This window comes from Rutidosis leptorrhynchoides, chromosome 2 (assembly GCF_046630445.1).
Source record: "Rutidosis leptorrhynchoides isolate AG116_Rl617_1_P2 chromosome 2, CSIRO_AGI_Rlap_v1, whole genome shotgun sequence".
NCBI classification, from domain to species: Eukaryota; Viridiplantae; Streptophyta; class Magnoliopsida; order Asterales; family Asteraceae; genus Rutidosis; species Rutidosis leptorrhynchoides.
In genome coordinates this window covers 415,785,898-415,808,322 of record NC_092334.1, presented here as the reverse complement: position 1 = coordinate 415,808,322, position 22,425 = coordinate 415,785,898, and the positions used below count along the sequence as shown (strand labels likewise).

Here is a 22,425-nt window from a genome sequence, read left to right as displayed (position 1 = left end):
CATCGGCCGTACGGTTGATCACTCACTCGTGTCTTCTCATTTAGGTTATAATTGTGACTTAGCTCAGCATCAACCGTGCGTATGAGCCTGTCAGCCATACGAGTGATGCTTCACTCGTACGTCTGACTAAGTCTAACATAGTCAAACATCCTTATCGCGTTCCTGTAGTACCTGTAACCACATATAAACACAGATAGGATAATAACGAGCGATCATGGTATCTTGTAAACTGCTGCACCTGCAATGGACGTGGGTAGATGTCTAGGGACTTGCATAAAATGCATCAACAACTGCGCACCTCCTTTGTTACTTATTTTGTTTGTACTTCGGCATTACTTAATTGTTATCATTTCGATACAGATGATGGGCACGGTAGTAATGCAAGAGGGAGTGCGGATAGACCTCAACCATCTCCCATTCAGATTGACAGTGACTCTTCTGTTGAAAGGCAGCGCCCGAACTCGGCGGGTTCCTGTAAGGATAAGAAAGTCCAGAGTCCTAGGCCGAGCAATGAGTCTTCCGACGATGAATTCTTCGTGATGAGGGATACCATAATGCGCCTTTACGGCAAGCTTGATAAGGCGCAGCAGGCGATCAAAAGTGTTCAGGCGCAGCTAGATCGTGCTAACCTTCAGAACAGCGATCATGAGGAAACTATTAGTGTGCTACGCGCACAATGCGCCGAGTCGGAGTAGCGAGCGAGGTCGGCTGCTCACGATTTTGAGGTGCTAAAGGCAGGTCTTCCTCGTATAGTGGATCATGCTTTAAACAGCTGTGTCGTAAATGATCGCTATGAGAGCGCTTTAAAAGCTATACAGGATGTCGAGCGTCTTCACTTTTGGGATATCGTAAAGGAACATATTCAGGTGCCCACCATTCTTCCCAAAGCTATTCGAGACTGCCTCATTCCTGGGGCGCGAAAAGTCGCTAGGGAGGCCTGCAGAGCGCTACATCACATCCCTATTCCCCGACTTGAGGAGTTGTTACGCAACCCGCGAGTGTCGGCGCGAGAGTTGATAGATTTTGAGTTGTAATTTTGTTTTGTAATGCCATAATGCGTCACGACGCGTTTAACATTTTGTATTAAGTGTATTTTTCACAAAAAATGGAAAATGTGTTGTCACAATATACGCGCGTGATGTACTTCTCGTATTCTTGTTTCATTACTGGTAATTATCGTTGTTTTATACTCTTGGCGTGCCGTCGCTAACCTTCATGTGTGCTGATGTGCACTCAACACACACTTGGGTCGCGCGCTCGTAATCGCGTCGAAGAGTCTTCCAAATGTTAGTTTGGGACTGTGGTCAAGCGCGACCAACGCTTTTTTGTTTATAGTCATGACTTGCAGATCCCTAGGTCTGCTCGGGTGGAACTAGGTCAACCCAATGACAGTCGCTCTCCGGTAATAAGTCTAGTCTGTCGCCAAACAGACTTATGCCGCGCGAGAGCTAGGGAAAGTCATCCCTTAAGTAGGCAGGAACGCGCTAGTATTTTACTGTGCGCGTGCAGTTCAAATCATAAAGCTATTCAGCTCTGAGAGGCACATGAAATCGTAACCGAAAATGACTTAATGCTTTAATATAATCAAAAAACGAGCTTACAATAGTGCAGTACACGGTTGACCTACAAAGGCGCGTTGTTTAGTAATTACATGCAAGTCTAGACAAAGTAGGTGATTGATCAAGTCTCCTATTTTCTATATTACATGTAGCATTTTTTAAGCGCGGTAGCATGCCAGGTCCGCTTGATTGGATTTCCCTTAAGCTCTGCCAGTTTGTAAGTTCCGGTGTTACTGATCCCAACGACCTTGTAAGGTCATTCCCAGTTTGGCCCCAACTTTCCAGTGTTCTGGGCCCTGCTTGCTTGGTTGTCGCGCCACACAAGGTCTCCTACCTTGTAAGTTCTTGCCCTTACGCGCTTATCGTAATATTTTGCAATGCGCTGCTTGTTAGCGGCTTCTCGGATTGCTGCCATTTCCCTGCGCTCCTCCGCATAATTTAGGTTAGCAAGCAACCTTTCGTCGTTCTCGCCCTCGCTGTATGACAAAATCCTTTCTGTCGGAACTGTTATTTCCGCCGGTATTACCGCCTCTGAACCGTACACTAAACTGAACGGTGTCTCTCCTGTGCTGTTCTTGTGCGTTGTCCTGTGTGCCCATAGGACTTTTGGTAGCTCATCCACCCATCCACTGTGCTTCATTCCCAACCTTGCATTGATGGCGTGTACAATGTCTCTGTTTGTAACCTCACATTGACCATTGGCCTGAGGGTACGCCACGGAGGTGAAGTGTTGTTTAATATTCAAATCCTGACACCAACTGCGGAAGGGGTTGCCCTAAAATTGTGTACTGTTATCGCTAAAAATCTCGTTAGGTACGCCAAACCTGCATACGATGCTTTCCCAGAAAAAGTCTCCGACCTGCTTACTGGTGATAGTGCGCAGTGGCTTTGCTTTCACCCATTTAGTGAAGAAGTCGATGGCTACCACCAGGTACTCAGCATTTCCCGCACCCTTAGGGAAAGGTCCCACTATGTCGATAGCCCATCATGGCAATACGATAGGTATCATAGGATGTTGAGGCGCTCTGCTAACGGGCGCGTGCAACTGGCACTCCTGGCAAACTCTTATCCTTTCAGATGTGTCAGCGTACATTCTGGGCCAATAATACCCTAGTCGCTTAATCCTCTCGGTGACTGTCCTCCACCCAGAATGCAACCCGCAGGATCCCTTGTGAACCTCATCAATAATCATAGCAGCTTCTTTTGGTCCCACACAGCGCAGGGATGCGCCTAAATAAGACTTTCGATATAAAATTTCTCCTCGCAACTAGTAATTCTGTGGTTTTACTCTGATCTTCATCGCTTCCTTCTCCCCTTCAGGCAAAGACCAAGTTCGCAGGAATTCTATGATGTCTGTCATCCAAGTCGCTTCTTCTTCTTCAACGGACGCAATCGTCGTTTCTGGCTCTGTGGATTTCTTGGAGACTTGCTCCACCAGTATTTTCTTTTCCAGATGGTTGAAGGTGAGGGCCGCCAGCTTACTGAGCACATCCTCCTGCTTGTTCTGGCTCCTAGGGATTTGGCTAATCCCGAAGTCAGCGAATGTATCGGCTAGAGAGTGAACCAGAGCCAGGTATGATTGCATAGATTTGTCATTGGCGTCAAATGTGCCGTTTATCTGATTGGAGACTAGCTGTGAATCCACGTAAGCTTGTGACTTCTTTACTCCTAATTCTCGAGCTATACGCATCCCTGCTAGTAGCGCTTCATACTCTGCCTCATTGTTTGTTACTTTAAAGTTGAACCGCAACGCCTATGTATGCTCTTCCTGATGCGGACCGGTGAGGATTAGCCCTACGCCAGCACCCTCAGAGCTTGCTGCGCCGTCTGTGTAGAGCTCCCAGAGCTCGAGCGGAGGCGCGGGTGGTTGCTCAGGGTCGAATATTGCCGGCATGTCAGTGGCTGTTTCAACCAAATAATCAGCCATCACCTGCCTTTTGATAGCGCTTCTAGCGCAGTACGCGATTTCATGTTCGCCTAGCTCTATTGCCCATTTGGTTAGCCTAACCGATATCTCGGGTTTATAGAGCAGTTTTCGAATAGGTTGATCAATGAGTAACGTAATTGGATGTGCTTGGAAGTACCTGCACAAACGTCTAGCGGTAACAACAAGCACGTGTACGAGTTTTTCTATGGGGGGATAATTCAGCTCGCTTCCTGACAGTGCTTTGCTGACGAAGTATATCGGCATTTGAGCATCCCCCCGTTCAGCGACTAAGACGGAACTAACGGCTTCCTTAGACACCGCGAGGTAGAGTATCAAGGTTTCGCCAGCGATTGGCGCTGTTAAGGTGGGGAGGTCTTTAAGGAGCGCTTTCATCTTCTGGAATGCCTTTTCTGCCTCGTCTGTCCATTTGAAATCTGACTTTTTAGCGCAATCCTTCAAGGTATGAAAGAACGGGAGCGATCTTTCAGCGACCTTAGACAGGAATCGCGCCAATGTGGCTAATTTTCCATTAAGGCTTTGAACTTGCTTTTTCATTTTAGGGGAGGGCATCTTTTCAATTGCTTCTATCTTCTTCGGGTTAGCCTTGATTCCACGCGGAGTCACGATGTGCCCCAGGAAATTTCCTTCTTCTTCCCCAAAGCTACACTTGGCAGGTTTGAGCTTCATGTTGATGCTCCTGAGTGTGTTAAACGTTTCAAGTATATCGGCTAACAATTGTTCTTCGGTATTGCTTTTAATGACGAGGTCATCAACGCATGCCTCAAGGTTGCGCCCGATATGCTTAGCGAATGCTGTATCCATAGTGCGTTGGTAAGTAGCGCCCGCGTTCTTTAATCCGAAGGGCATCTTGGTGTAACAGTATATCCCTTGGTCTGTGTGGAACGCGGTTTTCTCTTCATCTTCTTCCGCCATTTGTATTTGGTGGTATCCTTTGTAGACGTCTAGGAAGCACTTGAACCTAAAACCAGTGAGCGACTCTACTTTCCAGTCTATCTCTGGCAAAGGATAATTGTATTTGGAGCAAGCTTTGTTAATGTCTTTAAAATCAATATAGAGCCACCATGTTCCATCAGACTTGGCCACCAGCACAGGGTTGGCTACCCATGTCTAGTAGTTCACTTTGCGCAATATGTTGGCTTTAACCAGCTTATCCACTTCTCTGCGCAACCACTCACTTCTTTCGGGTGCCATGGGCCGCCTCTTTTGCTTGATTAGGGGTCAGATTGATGCTGGCGCGGAGGTGATGCTGCGCTATCTCTCGTGGTACTCCGGTCATGTCAGCATCGCGCCAACAAAACATGTCAGAATTGGCGATGAGGATGTTCCTCAGCTTCTCCTTAGTCTCGTGTGTGAGGCTCCCCCTATCTTTACCTTCTGTTCTGGATACTCGGGAATAACTATAACCCACCATTCATTCGCGCCCTTTTCTTCGGGAGTAGCGCTCCCCTTGTTAGAAACAGACGCGCACAAGGCGTCTAGCGGCGTTGACTCGAGGGTGGCAACTCCTTGATCCGTCAGGAATCGAACCATCCCGTGAATTGTGGATGGTATAGAGCCGAATTTCTGAATGAAAGTCCCTAGTATAGCATTGTATCTAGAGTACGAGTGCACAACGCAGAATTCTATGCTCTCAGTGCACTTTTTTAATTTATCTTTGCTGTCTCTCAGCTCTAGCTTCAAATCCAAGATTCCGATAGGCCACGCTGATATGTCTAATTAATTCATGCTCTTTTGATAATAGGAAAAGCGACAAGTGGAGATGGATCCTTTCTAACGATGGTATAGTGATCAAGCATAGAATATTCGGGTCGGGTTCGGTCCATGCTTGACATCACTAAGAGGGGATTTACGGGTCAATTGAGTTTAACTCTCCGGTCCGGAGTACCGTGAATAACCCCTTGCAAGATGAGGATCTCAACAGGGTGGTTAAACGTAGACCCACCATCGGCGGATAGTCCGGTCATAGATGGCTCACATCGGGAATAGGGTTTATGTTCAAGGAATGTTACCTGTATATCAAGGATGTCTAGTGTAGTGCTATGAGCCCGGTAGTGCGGGTATAATTCCGGTAGCGCGGGTATAAGGAGGCGCTATGTAAATAGCGCGACTGGTCTGTACGTGGATACTAAAAATAGTATGTGTGTAACTTCCCAAAATAGACCAACCCCTTGCCTTGTGATTCGAGTTCGTTATTTATAGCTACAGTGATGTCCGTTCATTGGAGCCACGTGTTCCATGTTGCTTTCTTGTCTGCACTACCCGGTTATTTCATGGAGGGGACCAGGGAACAGTACTATCACCTTTTTCGCTGGCTGTCGGCCCTTGTACATAGATCGTGGCAAGTACAGGACATGTCACCCTTATGCAGCACACCATCGTCAAAATGGTGCCCTCTAGCGCACATTTACTTGGGCCAGAAGTGCTATAGCGCGGAGGATATACACATGGTGCAAGTGTGATGCACAACACGAGTCAATCGGGTATGCGTATCATTATATACTTTTGGTCAAAAAACTAGCATCAATCATTCAGGAAAAGGTACTTTCACAATATGTTTCGGATCAGAAAACTGAGCTCAACAATCTAGTTCCAAAGAAAGTTGAAGTGTTCGTTTGGAGAGCATTGAGGAAAAGGCTTCTTGTAAGAATCGAGTTGGATAAGAGAGGAATAGACTTGAATAGTGTGCGATGTCCTATATGCGATGTCGACTTGGAGACAACCGAACATGCATTAATCTTTTGCAAACACTCAATGGAGATCTGGGTTTGGGTATTCAAGTGGTTGAACTTTATGTGCTTCACAAAACTCAGTATGAATGAAATTCTTCGAGGTAACACATCACAACAATTGTCTGATCGTGGTAAATGAAATGTCCCGTTCTTATTGATTAAAAACGTTCCATATTAATTGATTTCGTTGCGAGGTTTTGACCTCTATATGAGACGTTTTTCAAAGACTGCATTCATTTTTAAACAAACCATAACCTTTATTTCATCAATAAAGGTTTAAAAAGCTTTACGTAGATTATCAAATAATGATAATCTAAAATATCCTGTTTACACACGACCATTACATAATGGTTTACAATACAAATATGTTACAACAAAATAAGTTTCTTGAATGCAGTTTTTACACAATATCATACAAGCATGGACTCCAAATCTTGTCCTTATTTAAGTATGCGACAGCGGAAGCTCTTAATAATCACCTGAGAATAAACATGCTTAAAACGTCAACAAAAATGTTGGTGAGTTATAGGTTTAACCTATATATATCAAATCGTAACAATAGACCACAAGATTTCATATTTCAATACACATCCCATACATAGAGATAAAAATCATTCATATGGTGAACACCTGGTAACCGACAATAACAAGATGCATATATAAGAATATCCCCATCATTCCGGGACACCCTTCGGATATGATATAAATTTCGAAGTACTAAAGCATCCGGTACTTTGGATGGGGTTTGTTAGGCCCAATAGATCTATCTTTAGGATTCGCGTCAATTAGGGTGTCTGTTCCCTAATTCTTAGATTACCAGACTTAATAAAAAGGGGCATATTCGATTTCGATAATTCAACCATAGAATGTAGTTTCACGTACTTGTGTCTATTTTGTAAATCATTTATAAAACCTGCATGTATTCTCATCCCAAAAATATTAGATTTTAAAAGTGGGACTATAACTCACTTTCACAGATTTTTACTTCGTCGGGAAGTAAGACTTGGCCACTGGTTGATTCACGAACCTATAACAATATATACATATATATCAAAGTATGTTCAAAATATATTTACAACACTTTTAATATATTTTGATGTTTTAAGTTTATTAAGTCAGCTGTCCTCGTTAGTAACCTACAACTAGTTGTCCACAGTTAGATGTACAGAAATAAATCGATAAATATTATCTTGAATCAATCCACGACCCAGTGTATACGTATCTCAGTATTGATCACAACTCAAACTATATATATTTTGGAATCAACCTCAACCCTGTATAGCTAACTCCAACATTCACATATAGAGTGTCTATGGTTGTTCCGAAATATATATAGATGTGTCGACATGATAGGTCGAAACATTGTATACGTGTCTATGGTATCTCAAGATTACATAATATATAATACAAGTTGATTAAGTTATGGTTGGAATAGATTTGTTACCAATTTTCACGTAGCTAAAATGAGAAAAATTATCCAATCTTGTTTTACCCATAACTTCTTCATTTTAAATCCGTTTTGAGTGAATCAAATTGCTATGGTTTCATATTGAACTCTATTTTATGAATCTAAACAAAAAAAGTATAGGTTTCTAGTCGGAAAAATAAGTTACAAGTCGTTTTTGTAAAGGTAGTCATTTCAGTCGAAAGAACGACGTCTAGATGACCATTTTAGAAAACATACTTCCACTTTGAGTTTAACCATAATTTTTGGATATAGTTTCATGTTCATAATAAAAATCATTTTCTCAGAATAACAACTTTTAAATCAAAGTTTATCATAGTTTTTAATTAACTAACCCAAAACAGCCCGCGGTGTTACTACGACGGCGTAAATCCGGTTTTACGGTGTTTTTCGTGTTTCCAGGTTTTAAATCATTAAGTTAGCATATCATATAGATATAGAACATGTGTTTAGTTGATTTTAAAAGTCAAGTTAGAAGGATTAACTTTTGTTTGCGAACAAGTTTAGAATTAACTAAACTATGTTCTAGTGATTACAAGTTTAAACCTTCGAATAAGATAGCTTTATATGTATGAATCGAATGATGTTATGAACATCATTACTACCTTAAGTTCCTTGGATGAACCTACTGGAAAAGAGAAAAATGGATCTAGCTTCAATGGATCCTTGGATGGCTCAAAGTTCTTGAAGCAAAATCATGACACGAAAACAAGTTCAAGTAAGATCATCACTTGAAATAAGATTGTTATAGTTATAGAAATTGAACCAAAGTTTGAATATGATTATTACCTTGTATTAGAATGATAACCTACTGTAAGAAACAAAGATTTCTTGAGGTTGGATGATCACCTTACAAGATTGGAAGTGAGCTAGCAAACTTGAAAGTATTCTTGATTTTATGAAACTAGAACTTTTGGAATTTATGAAGAACACTTAGAACTTGAAGATAGAACTTGAGAGAGTTCAATTAGATGAATAAAATTGAAGAATGAAAGTGTTTGTAGGTGTTTTTGGTCGTTGGTGTATGGATTAGATATAAAGGATATGTAATTTTGTTTTCATGTAAATAAGTCATGAATGATTACTCATATTTTTGTAATCTTATGAGATATTTCATGCTAGTTTCCAAATGATGGTTCCCACATGTGTTAGGTGACTCACATGGGCTGCTAAGAGCTGATCATTGGAGTGTATATACCAATAGTACATACATCTAAAAGCTGTGTATTGTACGAGTACGAATACGGGTGCATACGAGTAGAATTGTTGATGAAACTGAACGAGAATGTAATTGTAAGCATTTTTGTTAAGTAGAAGTATTTTGATAAGTGTATTGAAGTCTTTCAAAAGTGTATAAATACATATTAAAACACTACATGTATATACATTTTAACTGAGTCGTTAAGTCATCGTTAGTCGTTACATGTAAGTGTTGTTTTGAAACCTTTAGGTTAACGATCTTGTTAAATGTTGTTAACCCAATGTTTATAATATCAAAAGAGATTTTAAATTATTATATTATCATGATATTATAATGTACGAATATCTCTTAATATGATATATATACATTAAATGTCGTTACAACGATAAACGTTACATATATGTCTCGTTTCAAAATCATTAAGTTAGTAGTCTTGTTTTTACATATGTAGTTCATTGTTAATATAATTAATGATATGTTTACTTATCATAATATCATGTTAACTATATATATAACCATATATATGTCATCATATAGTTTTTTTTTACAAGTTTTAACGTTCGTGAATCACCGGTCAACTTGGGTGGTCAATTGTCTATATGAAACCTATTTCAATTAATCAAGTCTTAACAAGTTTGATTGCTTAACATGTTGGAAACATTTAATCATGTAAACATCAATCTCAATTAATATATATAAACATGGAAAAGTTCGGGTCACTACAGTACCTACCCGTTAAATAAATTTCGTCCCGAAATTTTAAGCTGTTGAAGGTGTTGACGAATCTTCTGGAAATAGATGCGGGTATTTCTTCTTCATCTGATCTTCACGCTCCCAAGTGAACTCGGGTCCTCTACGAGCATTCCATCGAACCTTAACAATTGGTATCTTGTTTTGCTTAAGTCTTTTAACCTCACGATCCATTATTTCGACGGGTTCTTCGATGAATTGGAGTTTTTCGTTGATTTGGATTTCATCTAACGGAATAGTGAGATCTTCTTTAGCAAAACATTTCTTCAAATTCGAGACGTGGAAAGTGTTATGTACAGCCGCGAGTTGTTGAGGTAACTCAAGTCGGTAAGCTACTGGTCCGACACGATCAATAATCTTGAATGGTCCAATATACCTTGGATTTAATTTCCCTCGTTTACCAAATCGAACAACGCCTTTCCAAGGTGAAACTTTAAGCATGACCATCTCTCCAATTTCAAATTCTATATCTTTTCTTTTAATGTCAGCGTAGCTCTTTTGTCAACTTTGGGCGGTTTTCAACCGTTGTTGAATTTGGATGATCTTCTCGGTAGTTTCTTGTATAATCTCCGGACCCGTAATCTGTCTATCCCCCACCTCACTCCAACAAATCGGAGACCTGCACTTTCTACCATAAAGTGCTTCAAACGGCGCCATCTCAATGCTTGAATGGTAGTTGTTGTTGTAGGAAAATTCTGCTAACGGTAGATGTCGATCCCAACTGTTTCCGAAATCAATAACACATGCTCGTAGCATGTCTTCAAGCGTTTGTATCGTCCTTTCGCTCTGCCCATCAGTTTGTGGATGATAGGCAGTACTCATGTCTAGACGAGTTCCTAATGCTTGCTGTAATGTCTGCCAGAATCTTGAAATAAATCTGCCATCCCTATCAGAGATAATAGAGATTGGTATTCCATGTCTGGAGACGACTTCCTTCAAATACAGTCGTGCTAACTTCTCCATCTTGTCATCTTCTCTTATTGGTAGGAAGTGTGCTGATTTGGTGAGACGATCAACTATTACCCAAATAGTATCAAAACCACTTGCAGTCCTTGGCAATTTAGTGATGAAATCCATGGTAATGTTTTCCCATTTCCATTCCGGGATTTCGGGTTGTTGAAGTAGACCTGATGGTTTCTGATGCTCAGCTTTGATCTTAGAACACGTCAAACATTCTCCTACGTATTTAGCAACATCGGCTTTCATACCCGGCCACCAAAAATGTTTCTTGAGATCCTTGTACATCTTCCCCGTTCCAGGATGTATTGAGTATCTGGTTTTATGAGCTTCTCTAAGTACCATTTCTCTCATATCTCCAAATTTTGGTACCCAAATCCTTTCAGCCCTATACCGGGTTCCGTCTTCCCGAATATTAAGATGCTTCTCCGATCCTTTGGGTATTTCATCCTTTAAATTTCCCTCTTTTAAAACTCCTTGTTGCGCCTCCTTTATTTGAGTAGTAATGTTATTATGAATCATTATATTCATAGATTTTACTCGAATGGGTTCTCTATCCTTCCTGCTCAAGGCATCGGCTACCACATTTGCCTTCCCCGGGTGGTAACGAATCTCAAAATCGTAATCATTCAATAATTCAATCCACCTACGCTGCCTCATATTCAGTTGTTTCTGATTAAATATGTGTTGAAGACTTTTGTGGTCGGTATATATAATACTTTTGACCCCATATAAGTAGTGCCTCCAAGTCTTTAATGCAAAAACAACCGCGCCTAATTCCAAATCATGCGTCGTATAATTTTGTTCGTGAATCTTCAATTGTCTAGACGCATAAGCAATCACCTTCGTTCGTTGCATTAATACACAACCGAGACCTTGCTTTGATGCGTCACAATAAATCACAAAATCATCATTCCCTTCAGGCAATGACAATATAGGTGCCGTAGTTAGCTTTTTCTTCAATAACTGAAACGCTTTCTCTTGTTCATCATTCCATTCAAATTTCTTCCCTTTATGCGTTAATGCAGTCAAGGATTTTGCTATTCTGGAAAAGTCTTGGATGAACCTTCTGTAGTAACCAGCTAGTCCTAAAAACTGGCGTATGTGTTTCGGAGTTTTCGGGGTTTCCCACTTTTCAACAGTTTCTATCTTTGCCGGATCCACCTTAATACCTTCTTTGTTCACTATGTGACCGAGGAATTGAACTTCTTCCAACCAAAATGCACACTTTGAAAACTTAGCGTACAATTCTTCCTTCCTCAATACTTCTAACACCTTTCTCAAATGTTCACCGTGTTCTTGGTCATTCTTTGAGTAAATAAGTATGTCATCAATGAAAACAATGACAAACTTGTCAAGGTATGGTCCACACACTCGGTTCATAAGGTCCATGAACACAGCTGGTGCATTAGTTAAACCAAACGGCATGACCATAAACTCGTAATGACCGTAACGTGTTCTGAAAGCAGTCTTTGGAATATCATCTTCTTTCACCCGCATTTGATGATACCCGGAACGTAAGTCAATCTTTGAATAAACAGACGAGCCTTGTAGTTGATCAAATAAGTCGTCGATTCTCGGTAGTGGGTAGCGGTTCTTGATGGTAAGTTTGTTCAACTCTCGGTAGTCGATACACAACCTGAATGTACCATCTTTCTTCTTGACAAACAAAACAGGAGCTCCCCACGGTGATGTGCTTGGTCGAATGAAACCACGCTCTAAAAGTTCTTGTAATTGGCTTTGCAGTTCTTTCATCTCGCTGGGTGCGAGTCTGTAAGGAGCACGAGCTATTGGTGCAGCTCCTGGTACAAGATCTATTTGAAATTCAACGGATCGATGTGGTGGTAATCCCGGTAATTCTTTCGGAAATACATCGGGAAATTCTTTTGCAATGGGAACATCATTGATGCACTTTTCTTCAGTTTGTACTTTCTCGACGTGTGCTAGAACAGCATAGCAACCTTTTCTTATTAGTTTTTGTGCCTTCAAATTACTAATAAGATGTAGCTTCGTGTTGCCCTTTTCTCCGTACACCATTAAGGGTTTTCCTTTTTCTCGTATAATGCGAATTGCATTTTTGTAACAAACGATCTCCGCTTTCACTTCTTTCAACCAGTCCATACCGATTATCACATCAAAACTCCCTAACTCTACTGGTATCAAATCAATCTTAAATGTTTCGCTAACCAGTTTAATTTCTCGATTCCGACATATATTATCTGCTGAAATTAATTTACCATTTGCTAATTCGAGTAAAAATTTACTATCCAAAGGCGTCAATGGACAACTTAATTTAGCACAAAAATCTCTACTCATATAGCTTCTATCCGCACCCGAATCAAATAAAACGTAAGCAGATTTATTGTCAATAAGAAACGTACCCGTAACAAGCTCCGGGTCTTCCTGTGCCTCTACCGCATTAATATTGAAAACTCTTCCACGGCCTTGTCCATTCGTGTTCTCCTGGTTCGGGCAATTTCTAATAATGTGGCCTGGTTTTCCACATTTATAACAAACTACATTGGCATAACTTGCTCCGACACCACTTGCTCCGCCATTACTCGTTCCGACACCATTTGTTCCTTTCGTTCTATTAACCCCTGGTCCGTAGACCTCACACTTCGCCGCGCTATGACCATTTCTTTTACACTTGTTGCAAAATTTGGTGCAGAACCCCGAGTGATTCTTTTCACACCTTTGGCATAGTTGCTTCTGATTGTTGTTGTTGTTGCGGTTATTATTGTTGTTGGGATGATTGTTGTAGTTGCTGTTGTTGTTGTTGTTGTTGTTGTTGTTGTTGTTGGGCCGTTTGTTGTAGTTGCGATTGATGTTGCGATTGTTGGGATAATTGTTGCGATTATTGTTGTAATTGTTGTTGTTGTTGTATTGGTGATTCTTATCACCGTTTTCCTCCCACTTTCTTTTGACTTGCTTCACATTGGCCTCTTCAGCAGTCTGTTCTTTAATTCTTTCTTCAATCTGGTTCACTAGTTTGTGAGCCATTCTACATGCCTGTTGTATGGAGGCGGGCTCGTGTGAACTTATATCTTCTTGGATTCTTTCCGGTAATCCTTTCACAAATGCGTCGATCTTCTCTTCCTCATCTTCGAATGCTCCCGGACACAATAGGCACAATTCTGTGAATCGTCTTTTGTACGTGGTAATATCAAATCCTTGGGTTCGTAACCCTCTAAGTTCTGTCTTGAGCTTATTGACCTCGGTTCTGGGACGGTACTTCTCGTTCATCAAGTGCTTAAATGCTGACCACGGTAGTGCGTACGCATCATCTTGTCCCACTTGCTCTAGATAGGTATTCCACCATGTTAACGCAGAACCTGTGAAGGTATGCGTAGCGTACTTCACTTTGTCCTCTTCAGTACACTTACTTATGGCAAACACCGATTCAACCTTCTCGGTCCACCGTTTCAATCCGATCGGTCCTTCGGTTCCATCAAATTCCAAAGGTTTGCAGGCAGTGAATTCTTTGTAGGTGCATCCTACACGATTTCCTGTACTGCTAGATCCAAGGTTATTGTTGGTATGTAGCGCAGCCTGTACTGCGGCTATGTTTGAAGCTAGAAAAGTACGGAATTCCTCTTCATTCATATTCACGGTGTGTCGAGTAGTCGGTGCCATTTCCTTCAAAATAGTTAAATGGAACAAGTTAATCATACAGAATATTAAGAGTAGTTAATAGTATTTCGTAGCATAATATGAACTCATTTATAAAAGCTTTTTCTTCATATTAGCGTTTTATAAGTTTAAATTCGGGTAGTACCTACCCGTTAAGTTCATACTTAGTAGCTAATATACAATTCAACTACTACAATTCTATATGAAAAACTGATTATAATAATATTTCGCGTTCAAACTTTTATACAATATTTTACAAACTTACAATACCGCTTATTTTACATAAAGCATGAAATATAGCACACAATAACTTTGATACAAGATAGTTGTGAAGACAATTCTAGCTAGTACACAAGTCGTTCAGCAAAGGCAATAAAGACACATAATTCATACGTCCAGAAACAAGTCATGCATTCTGGTTTTACTAGGACTACTTCCCATCCTTGGTCTTGTGCAACATAACCGTTATGGCCGTTGATAAGACAGCGTGTTGTAACGTCATCAAAGGGACGAGGGTTACGTAATGTCCAACAGTCCCGTAATAATCTAAAAACCTCATTTCTTACCCCAATTACCGACTCCGTCACTTGTGGAAACGTTTTGTTTAATAGTTGTAGCCCGATGTTCTTGTTCTCACTTTGGTGAGAAGCGAACATTACTAATCCGTAAGCATAACATGCTTCTTTATGTTGCATGTTAGCCGCTTTTTCTAAATCACGAAGTCCAATATTCGGATATATTGAGTAAAAATAATTTCTTAACCCGTTGCGTAAAATAGCATTTGGGTTCCCCGCAATATATGCGTCAAAGTAAACACATCGTAACTTATGGGTTTCCCAATGTGATATCCCCCATCTTTCAAACGAAAGTCTCTTATAAACCAAGACATTCTTGGAACGTTCTTCGAATGTCTTACAAACTGATCTCGCCTTAAATAGTTGTGCCGAAGAATTCTGGCCGACTCTAGACAAGATTTCATCAATCATGTCTCCGGGTAGGTCTCTTAAAATATTGGGTTGTCTATCCATTTTGTGTTTTTAAACTGTAAAATAGACAAGAGTTAGATTCATAAAAAAATACTTATTAATACAAGCAATTTTTACATATATCATAAAGCATAAGAACACTATATTCCATATATTACACCACACGAATACAACTATCTTATTCCGACTCGCTCGTTTCTTCTTCTTCGGTTTTGGTTCGTTTTGCCAAGTTTCTAGGGATATATGATGTTCCCCTAATACGAGCCGTCGTTGTCCACATTGGTTTAGAAAAACCTGGTGGTTTAGAGGTTCCCGGGTCATTGTTACAACTTAAGGACTTCGGGGGTTGACGATACATATAAAGTTCATCGGGGTTGGAATTAGATTTCTCTATTTTTATGCCCTTTCCCTTATTATTTTCTTTTGCCTTTTTAAATTCAGTTGGGGTAATTTCTATAACATCATCGGAATTCTCGTCGGAATCCGATTCATCGGAGAATTGGTAATCCTCCCAATATTTTGCTTCCTTGGCGGAAACACCATTGACCATAATTAACTTTGGTCGGTTGGTTGAGGATTTTCTTTTACTTAACCGTTTTATTATTTCCCCCACCGGTTCTATTTCTTCATCCGGTTCCGATTCTTCTTCCGGTTCCGATTCTTCTTCCGGTTCCGACTCTTCTTCCGGTTCCTCTTCGGGAACTTGTGAATCAGTCCACAAATCATTCCAATTTACATTTGACTCTTCGTTATTATTAGGTGAGTCAATGGGACTTGTTCTAGAGGTAGACATCTATCACATAATATCAAACACGTTAAGAGATTAATATATCACATAATATTCATATGTTAAAAATATATAGTTTCCAACAAAAATGTTAAGCAATCATTTTTAAAGAAAACACGGTCGAAGTCCAGACTCACTAATGCATCCTAACAAACTCGATAAGACACACTAATGCAAATTTTCTGGTTCTCTAAGACCAACGCTCGGATACCAACTGAAATGTCCCGTTCTTATTGATTAAAAACGTTCCATATTAATTGATTTCGTTGCGAGGTTTTGACCTCTATATGAGACGTTTTTCAAAGACTGCATTCATTTTTAAACAAACCATAACCTTTATTTCATCAATAAAGGTTTAAAAAGCTTTACGTAGATTATCAAATAATGATAATCTAAAATATCCTGTTTACACACGACCATTACATAATGGTTTACAATACAAATATGTTACAACAAAATAAGTTTCTTGAATGCAGTTTTTACACAATATCATACAAGCATGGACTCCAAATCTTGTCCTTATTTAAGTATGCGACAGCGGAAGCTCTTAATAATCACCTGAGAATAAACATGCTTAAAACGTCAACAAAAATGTTGGTGAGTTATAGGTTTAACCTATATATATCAAATGGTAACAATAGACCACAAGATTTCATATTTCAATACACATCCCATACATAGAGATAAAAATCATTCATATGGTGAACACCTGGTAACCGACAATAACAAGATGCATATATAAGAATATCCCCATCATTCCGGGACACCCTTCGGATATGATATAAATTTCGAAGTACTAAAGCATCCGGTACTTTGGATGGGGTTTGTTAGGCCCAATAGATCTATCTTTAGGATTCGCGTCAATTAGGGTGTCTGTTCCCTAATTCTTAGATTACCAGACTTAATAAAAAGGGGCATATTCGATTTCGATAATTCAACCATAGAATGTAGTTTCACGTACTTGTGTCTATTTTGTAAATCATTTATAAAACCTGCATGTATTCTCATCCCAAAAATATTAGATTTTAAAAGTGGGACTATAACTCACTTTCACAGATTTTTACTTCGTCGGGAAGTAAGACTTGGCCACTGGTTGATTCACGAACCTATAACAATATATACATATATATCAAAGTATGTTCAAAATATATTTACAACACTTTTAATATATTTTGATGTTTTAAGTTTATTAAGTCAGCTGTCCTCGTTAGTAACCTACAACTAGTTGTCCACAGTTAGATGTACAGAAATAAATCGATAAATATTATCTTGAATCAATCCACGACCCAGTGTATACGTATCTCAGTATTGATCACAACTCAAACTATATATATTTTGGAATCAACCTCAACCCTGTATAGCTAACTCCAACATTCACATATAGAGTGTCTATGGTTGTTCCGAAATATATATAGATGTGTCGACATGATAGGTCGAAACATTGTATACGTGTCTATGGTATCTCAAGATTACATAATATATAATACAAGTTGATTAAGTTATGGTTGGAATAGATTTGTTACCAATTTTCACGTAGCTAAAATGAGAAAAATTATCCAATCTTGTTTTACCCATAACTTCTTCATTTTAAATCCGTTTTGAGTGAATCAAATTGCTATGGTTTCATATTGAACTCTATTTTATGAATCTAAACAAAAAAAGTATAGGTTTCTAGTCGGAAAAATAAGTTACAAGTCGTTTTTGTAAAGGTAGTCATTTCAGTCGAAAGAACGACGTCTAGATGACCATTTTAGAAAACATACTTCCACTTTGAGTTTAACCATAATTTTTGGATATAGTTTCATGTTCATAATAAAAATCATTTTCTCAGAATAACAACTTTTAAATCAAAGTTTATCATAGTTTTTAATTAACTAACCCAAAACAGCCCGCGGTGTTACTACGACGGCGTAAATCCGGTTTTACGGTGTTTTTCGTGTTTCCAGGTTTTAAATCATTAAGTTAGCATATCATATAGATATAGAACATGTGTTTAGTTGATTTTAAAAGTCAAGTTAGAAGGATTAACTTTTGTTTGCGAACAAGTTTAGAATTAACTAAACTATGTTCTAGTGATTACAAGTTTAAACCTTCGAATAAGATAGCTTTATATGTATGAATCGAATGATGTTATGAACATCATTACTACCTTAAGTTCCTTGGATGAACCTACTGGAAAAGAGAAAAATGGATCTAGCTTCAATGGATCCTTGGATGGCTCAAAGTTCTTGAAGCAAAATCATGACACGAAAACAAGTTCAAGTAAGATCATCACTTGAAATAAGATTGTTATAGTTATAGAAATTGAACCAAAGTTTGAATATGATTATTACCTTGTATTAGAATGATAACCTACTGTAAGAAACAAAGATTTCTTGAGGTTGGATGATCACCTTACAAGATTGGAAGTGAGCTAGCAAACTTGAAAGTATTCTTGATTTTATGAAACTAGAACTTTTGGAATTTATGAAGAACACTTAGAACTTGAAGATAGAACTTGAGAGAGTTCAATTAGATGAATAAAATTGAAGAATGAAAGTGTTTGTAGGTGTTTTTGGTCGTTGGTGTATGGATTAGATATAAAGGATATGTAATTTTGTTTTCATGTAAATAAGTCATGAATGATTACTCATATTTTTGTAATCTTATGAGATATTTCATGCTAGTTTCCAAATGATGGTTCCCACATGTGTTAGGTGACTCACATGGGCTGCTAAGAGCTGATCATTGGAGTGTATATACCAATAGTACATACATCTAAAAGCTGTGTATTGTACGAGTACGAATACGGGTGCATACGAGTAGAATTGTTGATGAAACTGAACGAGAATGTAATTGTAAGCATTTTTGTTAAGTAGAAGTATTTTGATAAGTGTATTGAAGTCTTTCAAAAGTGTATAAATACATATTAAAACACTACATGTATATACATTTTAACTGAGTCGTTAAGTCATCGTTAGTCGTTACATGTAAGTGTTGTTTTGAAACCTTTAGGTTAACGATCTTGTTAAATGTTGTTAACCCAATGTTTATAATATCAAAAGAGATTTTAAATTATTATATTATCATGATATTATAATGTACGAATATCTCTTAATATGATATATATACATTAAATGTCGTTACAACGATAAACGTTACATATATGTCTCGTTTCAAAATCATTAAGTTAGTAGTCTTGTTTTTACATATGTAGTTCATTGTTAATATAATTAATGATATGTTTACTTATCATAATATCATGTTAACTATATATATAACCATATATATGTCATCATATAGTTTTTTTTTTACAAGTTTTAACGTTCGTGAATCACCGGTCAACTTGGGTGGTCAATTGTCTATATGAAACCTATTTCAATTAATCAAGTCTTAACAAGTTTGATTGCTTAACATGTTGGAAACATTTAATCATGTAAACATCAATCTCAATTAATATATATAAACATGGAAAAGTTCGGGTCACTACAGTAAAACAATATGGCGGGCGGTGAAATGGTCTTGTGCGTATTTAATATGGAAGAACCCAAACAACAAAGTGTTTCGTGATAAAAGCTTAACTGTTCCAATGGCTATCAACGGGATTCAAACTATTTCATTTGATTGAATTTCGAGAAGAATAAAGTCCATAAAGATCGATTAGCAACTATGGCTAACAAAACCCTGGGATTAATATTGTATAATTCAAGTATAATTGGGTCGTCTCCTCTACAACTCATTATGTATTTGTAGGGATATTAGTATTGTTGAGTTAGTGTCTACTTGCGGTTTGTACACTTCGTTTGTGTTTGTACAGACATGTATGCAGGCATGTACAGTAGTGATATAATAAAACTTTACTTTCTTTAAAAAAAAAGGTAATATGACAATTGAGCAATGAGTATATTATTCAATTATAAAATTCCAAATGTATTTCACTTTTTTAAATGAAAATATTTTAAACGCTTTATAAGTGCATCGAGATAATCTATTGAGCATATAAGAAATATACCCCCAATCTTTTCATTATTCATATAAATAAAGTCATAAGTTACTACTATGTAATATTAACTTTTTGCTTACACTTCGATCTATCATCGGCTTTTTATCTAAGGATTTATTCGAACCATTTTCATCTTCTTTGTCAAATTTCATCTGGATCATCACTTCCATTTTACCCCACATGAATCTATCTTTAGCAAGCCACCGTTGTATTTTACCCGACGTCGTTTTGGGTATACTTCCACTCTTCACAAGTGCAACCATTTCTACCTTAATACCTTCTTTTTTCATCACAAAATTTCTTATCATTTCACAAATTCTCCTCAATACACTTCCATCCTTCTCATCACTCTTTTGCATCTCCGCGACAATGATTGTCGTGTTCTCATGAACCTTAAAAGCTGCGATACACCCTCCTCGTAGAAACCTTGTACACGATTCATATGCCGCAGTTTCAAGATAATGAGCGTGAGTTTCAAGTCCATTTTCGTATTTTATTATGTCCGCACATCGTCCTAACACAAAGAGGAATCTTTCTCTGCTTTTGATGATCCCTCGGTCACCTGTTCGAACGAAGTGTTGATGGGTGAAACATCCTTCTAATCTGCTTTGAAATACTTCTTTGGTTAGATTAGGGTGGCTCAAGTAACCGGAGGCATTACTTGGAGAACAAGCAATCCATATCTCGCCCTCAAAGCCATCTTCTACTAGCTCATTTGTTTCCTCATTAACAATGACTAAGTTTATTCGATCCGCTTCATTATCTTCTTCATTGTAATCTAGTCTTGCACTTGGTATTAGTCTCTTATGGACAGGAAAATTAGTTCCTTGCGCTTTAGATCTCCATGATGTGGAGACAAATGTACAATTCTCAGCTAGCCCGTAGGACGGGCTAATTGAGGAAGTGTTCAGACCAAAAGGTTTGAACACTTCCACGAACTGCATAATATCTTCGTGATATATAGGTTCGTTTATTATTATTAAGTTTTTCATTGTGGTTAGATTTATAGGGAGGAATTTTTTGTCAAAAGCTTGACCTCTTTTTACAACTAATGGTAATGTGAATGAAGGCACCGGAGTACATGTCGCTTTGAAAGTGGTTATCAACTCTAGCCAAATCCTAGGGCGCTTGATGAATGTATTTGGTGAGGTTAACACACAAGTAGCACCTGAAACGATAGTTAGCAAGAGAAACATAAGCCCACAATCATGATATTGAGGTAGCCATGACGTTATAATGCTATTTGGGTGAAGATCATAGGATCTTCTAGCTACTCTAACGTTATGAGCCGCTGATCCCGTAGTCACCAAGACAGGCTTCGGGATTCCGGTTGTACCAGAGGTGTACTGGACTAAGTACACCTCATCTGGCTTGCAACCGTGATAAGGTGATTGTGAGTTGTTGTCCAAGATTGCATTTTTCTCAATAAGACTTTCACTAGAGATCCATTTAAGATTGCATAATAGAATATCAAGGGGATTTCCGGTATGAGAAAGTTTGATATATTGTTGAACCTTTTCAATATAACTCTTGTCTGCAATAGCCGCTTTTGGTCGTGTTTGAGACAAAACACGAACAAGGTGACGATGATCGTCGTTCAAAAACTTAGGATCTGGAGGTATGATTGGCACTCCCATAAGTCCAGCTCGTTGGAATCCAAATAGGATTTCAACGAGCTGAAGCCCAGGGGAGCATAAGATGATGAGGGTGTCACCTCTTTGAAAAGATGATGACAGGTGGGAGGAAACCGTGTGTACGGAAGTATTCAGCCCTTCATAAGTGAGACTAGAGCATTTTAAGGAACCGGATGGACCATCTTCGGCCCAAATGAAAGCTGGCTTGGACCGAAAGGAGGGAAGACTAGCCCAAACCGGAAGGTATTGATCAACTACCGGTTGGTCCGGGAAATATGGATCATAATTTTCAAAACTCATTGCTTCTTCTTTTAGTTAAGTTGCATGAAACAAATGTTTGTTTTGCTACTTCTTATATGGAAACCAAATAAGGGGTTAAAATGTATCTTATGCATAAGTAAAAGAGCCAAAGAGTAATTAATTATCTTTCTGATAAGATTAAAACTCGTTTGATCAGCAATCACGTACAATACAATATGCTAACCAACAAAATTTATGATATGAAACACATTAAGAAAAAGACGTCCAATCTTGACACCAGAATATTACTTGAGCAATGTAATTTTCTACTCTTTTTTGAATAATATTCCTTAAGAATATCCTTATACAAGTGTGACGCGTTGTTTGATCGAAGTTGAATGGAACAATGCAACACTTATTTCTGAATCGTTCAGCAATACTTTAGAATCTATAAAGGCAATCAAATTTATATAAACTAGCCATAAGCTAGTAGATACAACGACTGAAAATCACAAAACAACCACCTTAACACGAGACGAAACAACCCTAGCACG

At 38.5% G+C, this 22,425-nt stretch overlaps 2 protein-coding genes across 2 annotated transcripts; both read right to left on the bottom strand.

Moving 5' to 3' along the window:
• Nucleotides 1-1,815: 1,815 nt before the first annotated feature.
• On the bottom strand, nt 1,816-2,751 carry LOC139889168 (uncharacterized). Its single transcript, XM_071872130.1, has 2 exons — nt 2,557-2,751; nt 1,816-2,307 (listed from the first exon to the last, which is right to left on the bottom strand). Exons 1-2 carry the CDS (start codon nt 2,749-2,751, stop codon nt 1,816-1,818), a joined length of 687 nt encoding a protein of 228 aa, XP_071728231.1.
• A 17,287-nt stretch (nt 2,752-20,038) lies between these two features.
• LOC139889167 (uncharacterized) lies at nt 20,039-21,931 on the bottom strand. The gene has a single exon (XM_071872128.1). The coding sequence runs from the start codon at nt 21,929-21,931 to the stop codon at nt 20,039-20,041; it is 1,893 nt and encodes a 630-aa protein (XP_071728229.1).
• Nucleotides 21,932-22,425: the final 494 nt, after the last annotated feature.

Excerpts from the sequence above, each read along its gene's own strand:
- LOC139889168 (XM_071872130.1), bottom strand. The coding sequence starts at position 2,751 with ATGATTATTGATGAGGTTCACAAGGGATCCTGCGGGTTGCATTCTGGG. Across the intron at positions 2,308-2,556 it reads AACATCCTATGATACCTATC|GATTTGAATATTAAACAACA; the intron begins GTATTGCCATGA and ends AGTTGGTGTCAG.
- LOC139889167 (XM_071872128.1), bottom strand. The coding sequence starts at position 21,931 with ATGAGTTTTGAAAATTATGATCCATATTTCCCGGACCAACCGGTAGTT.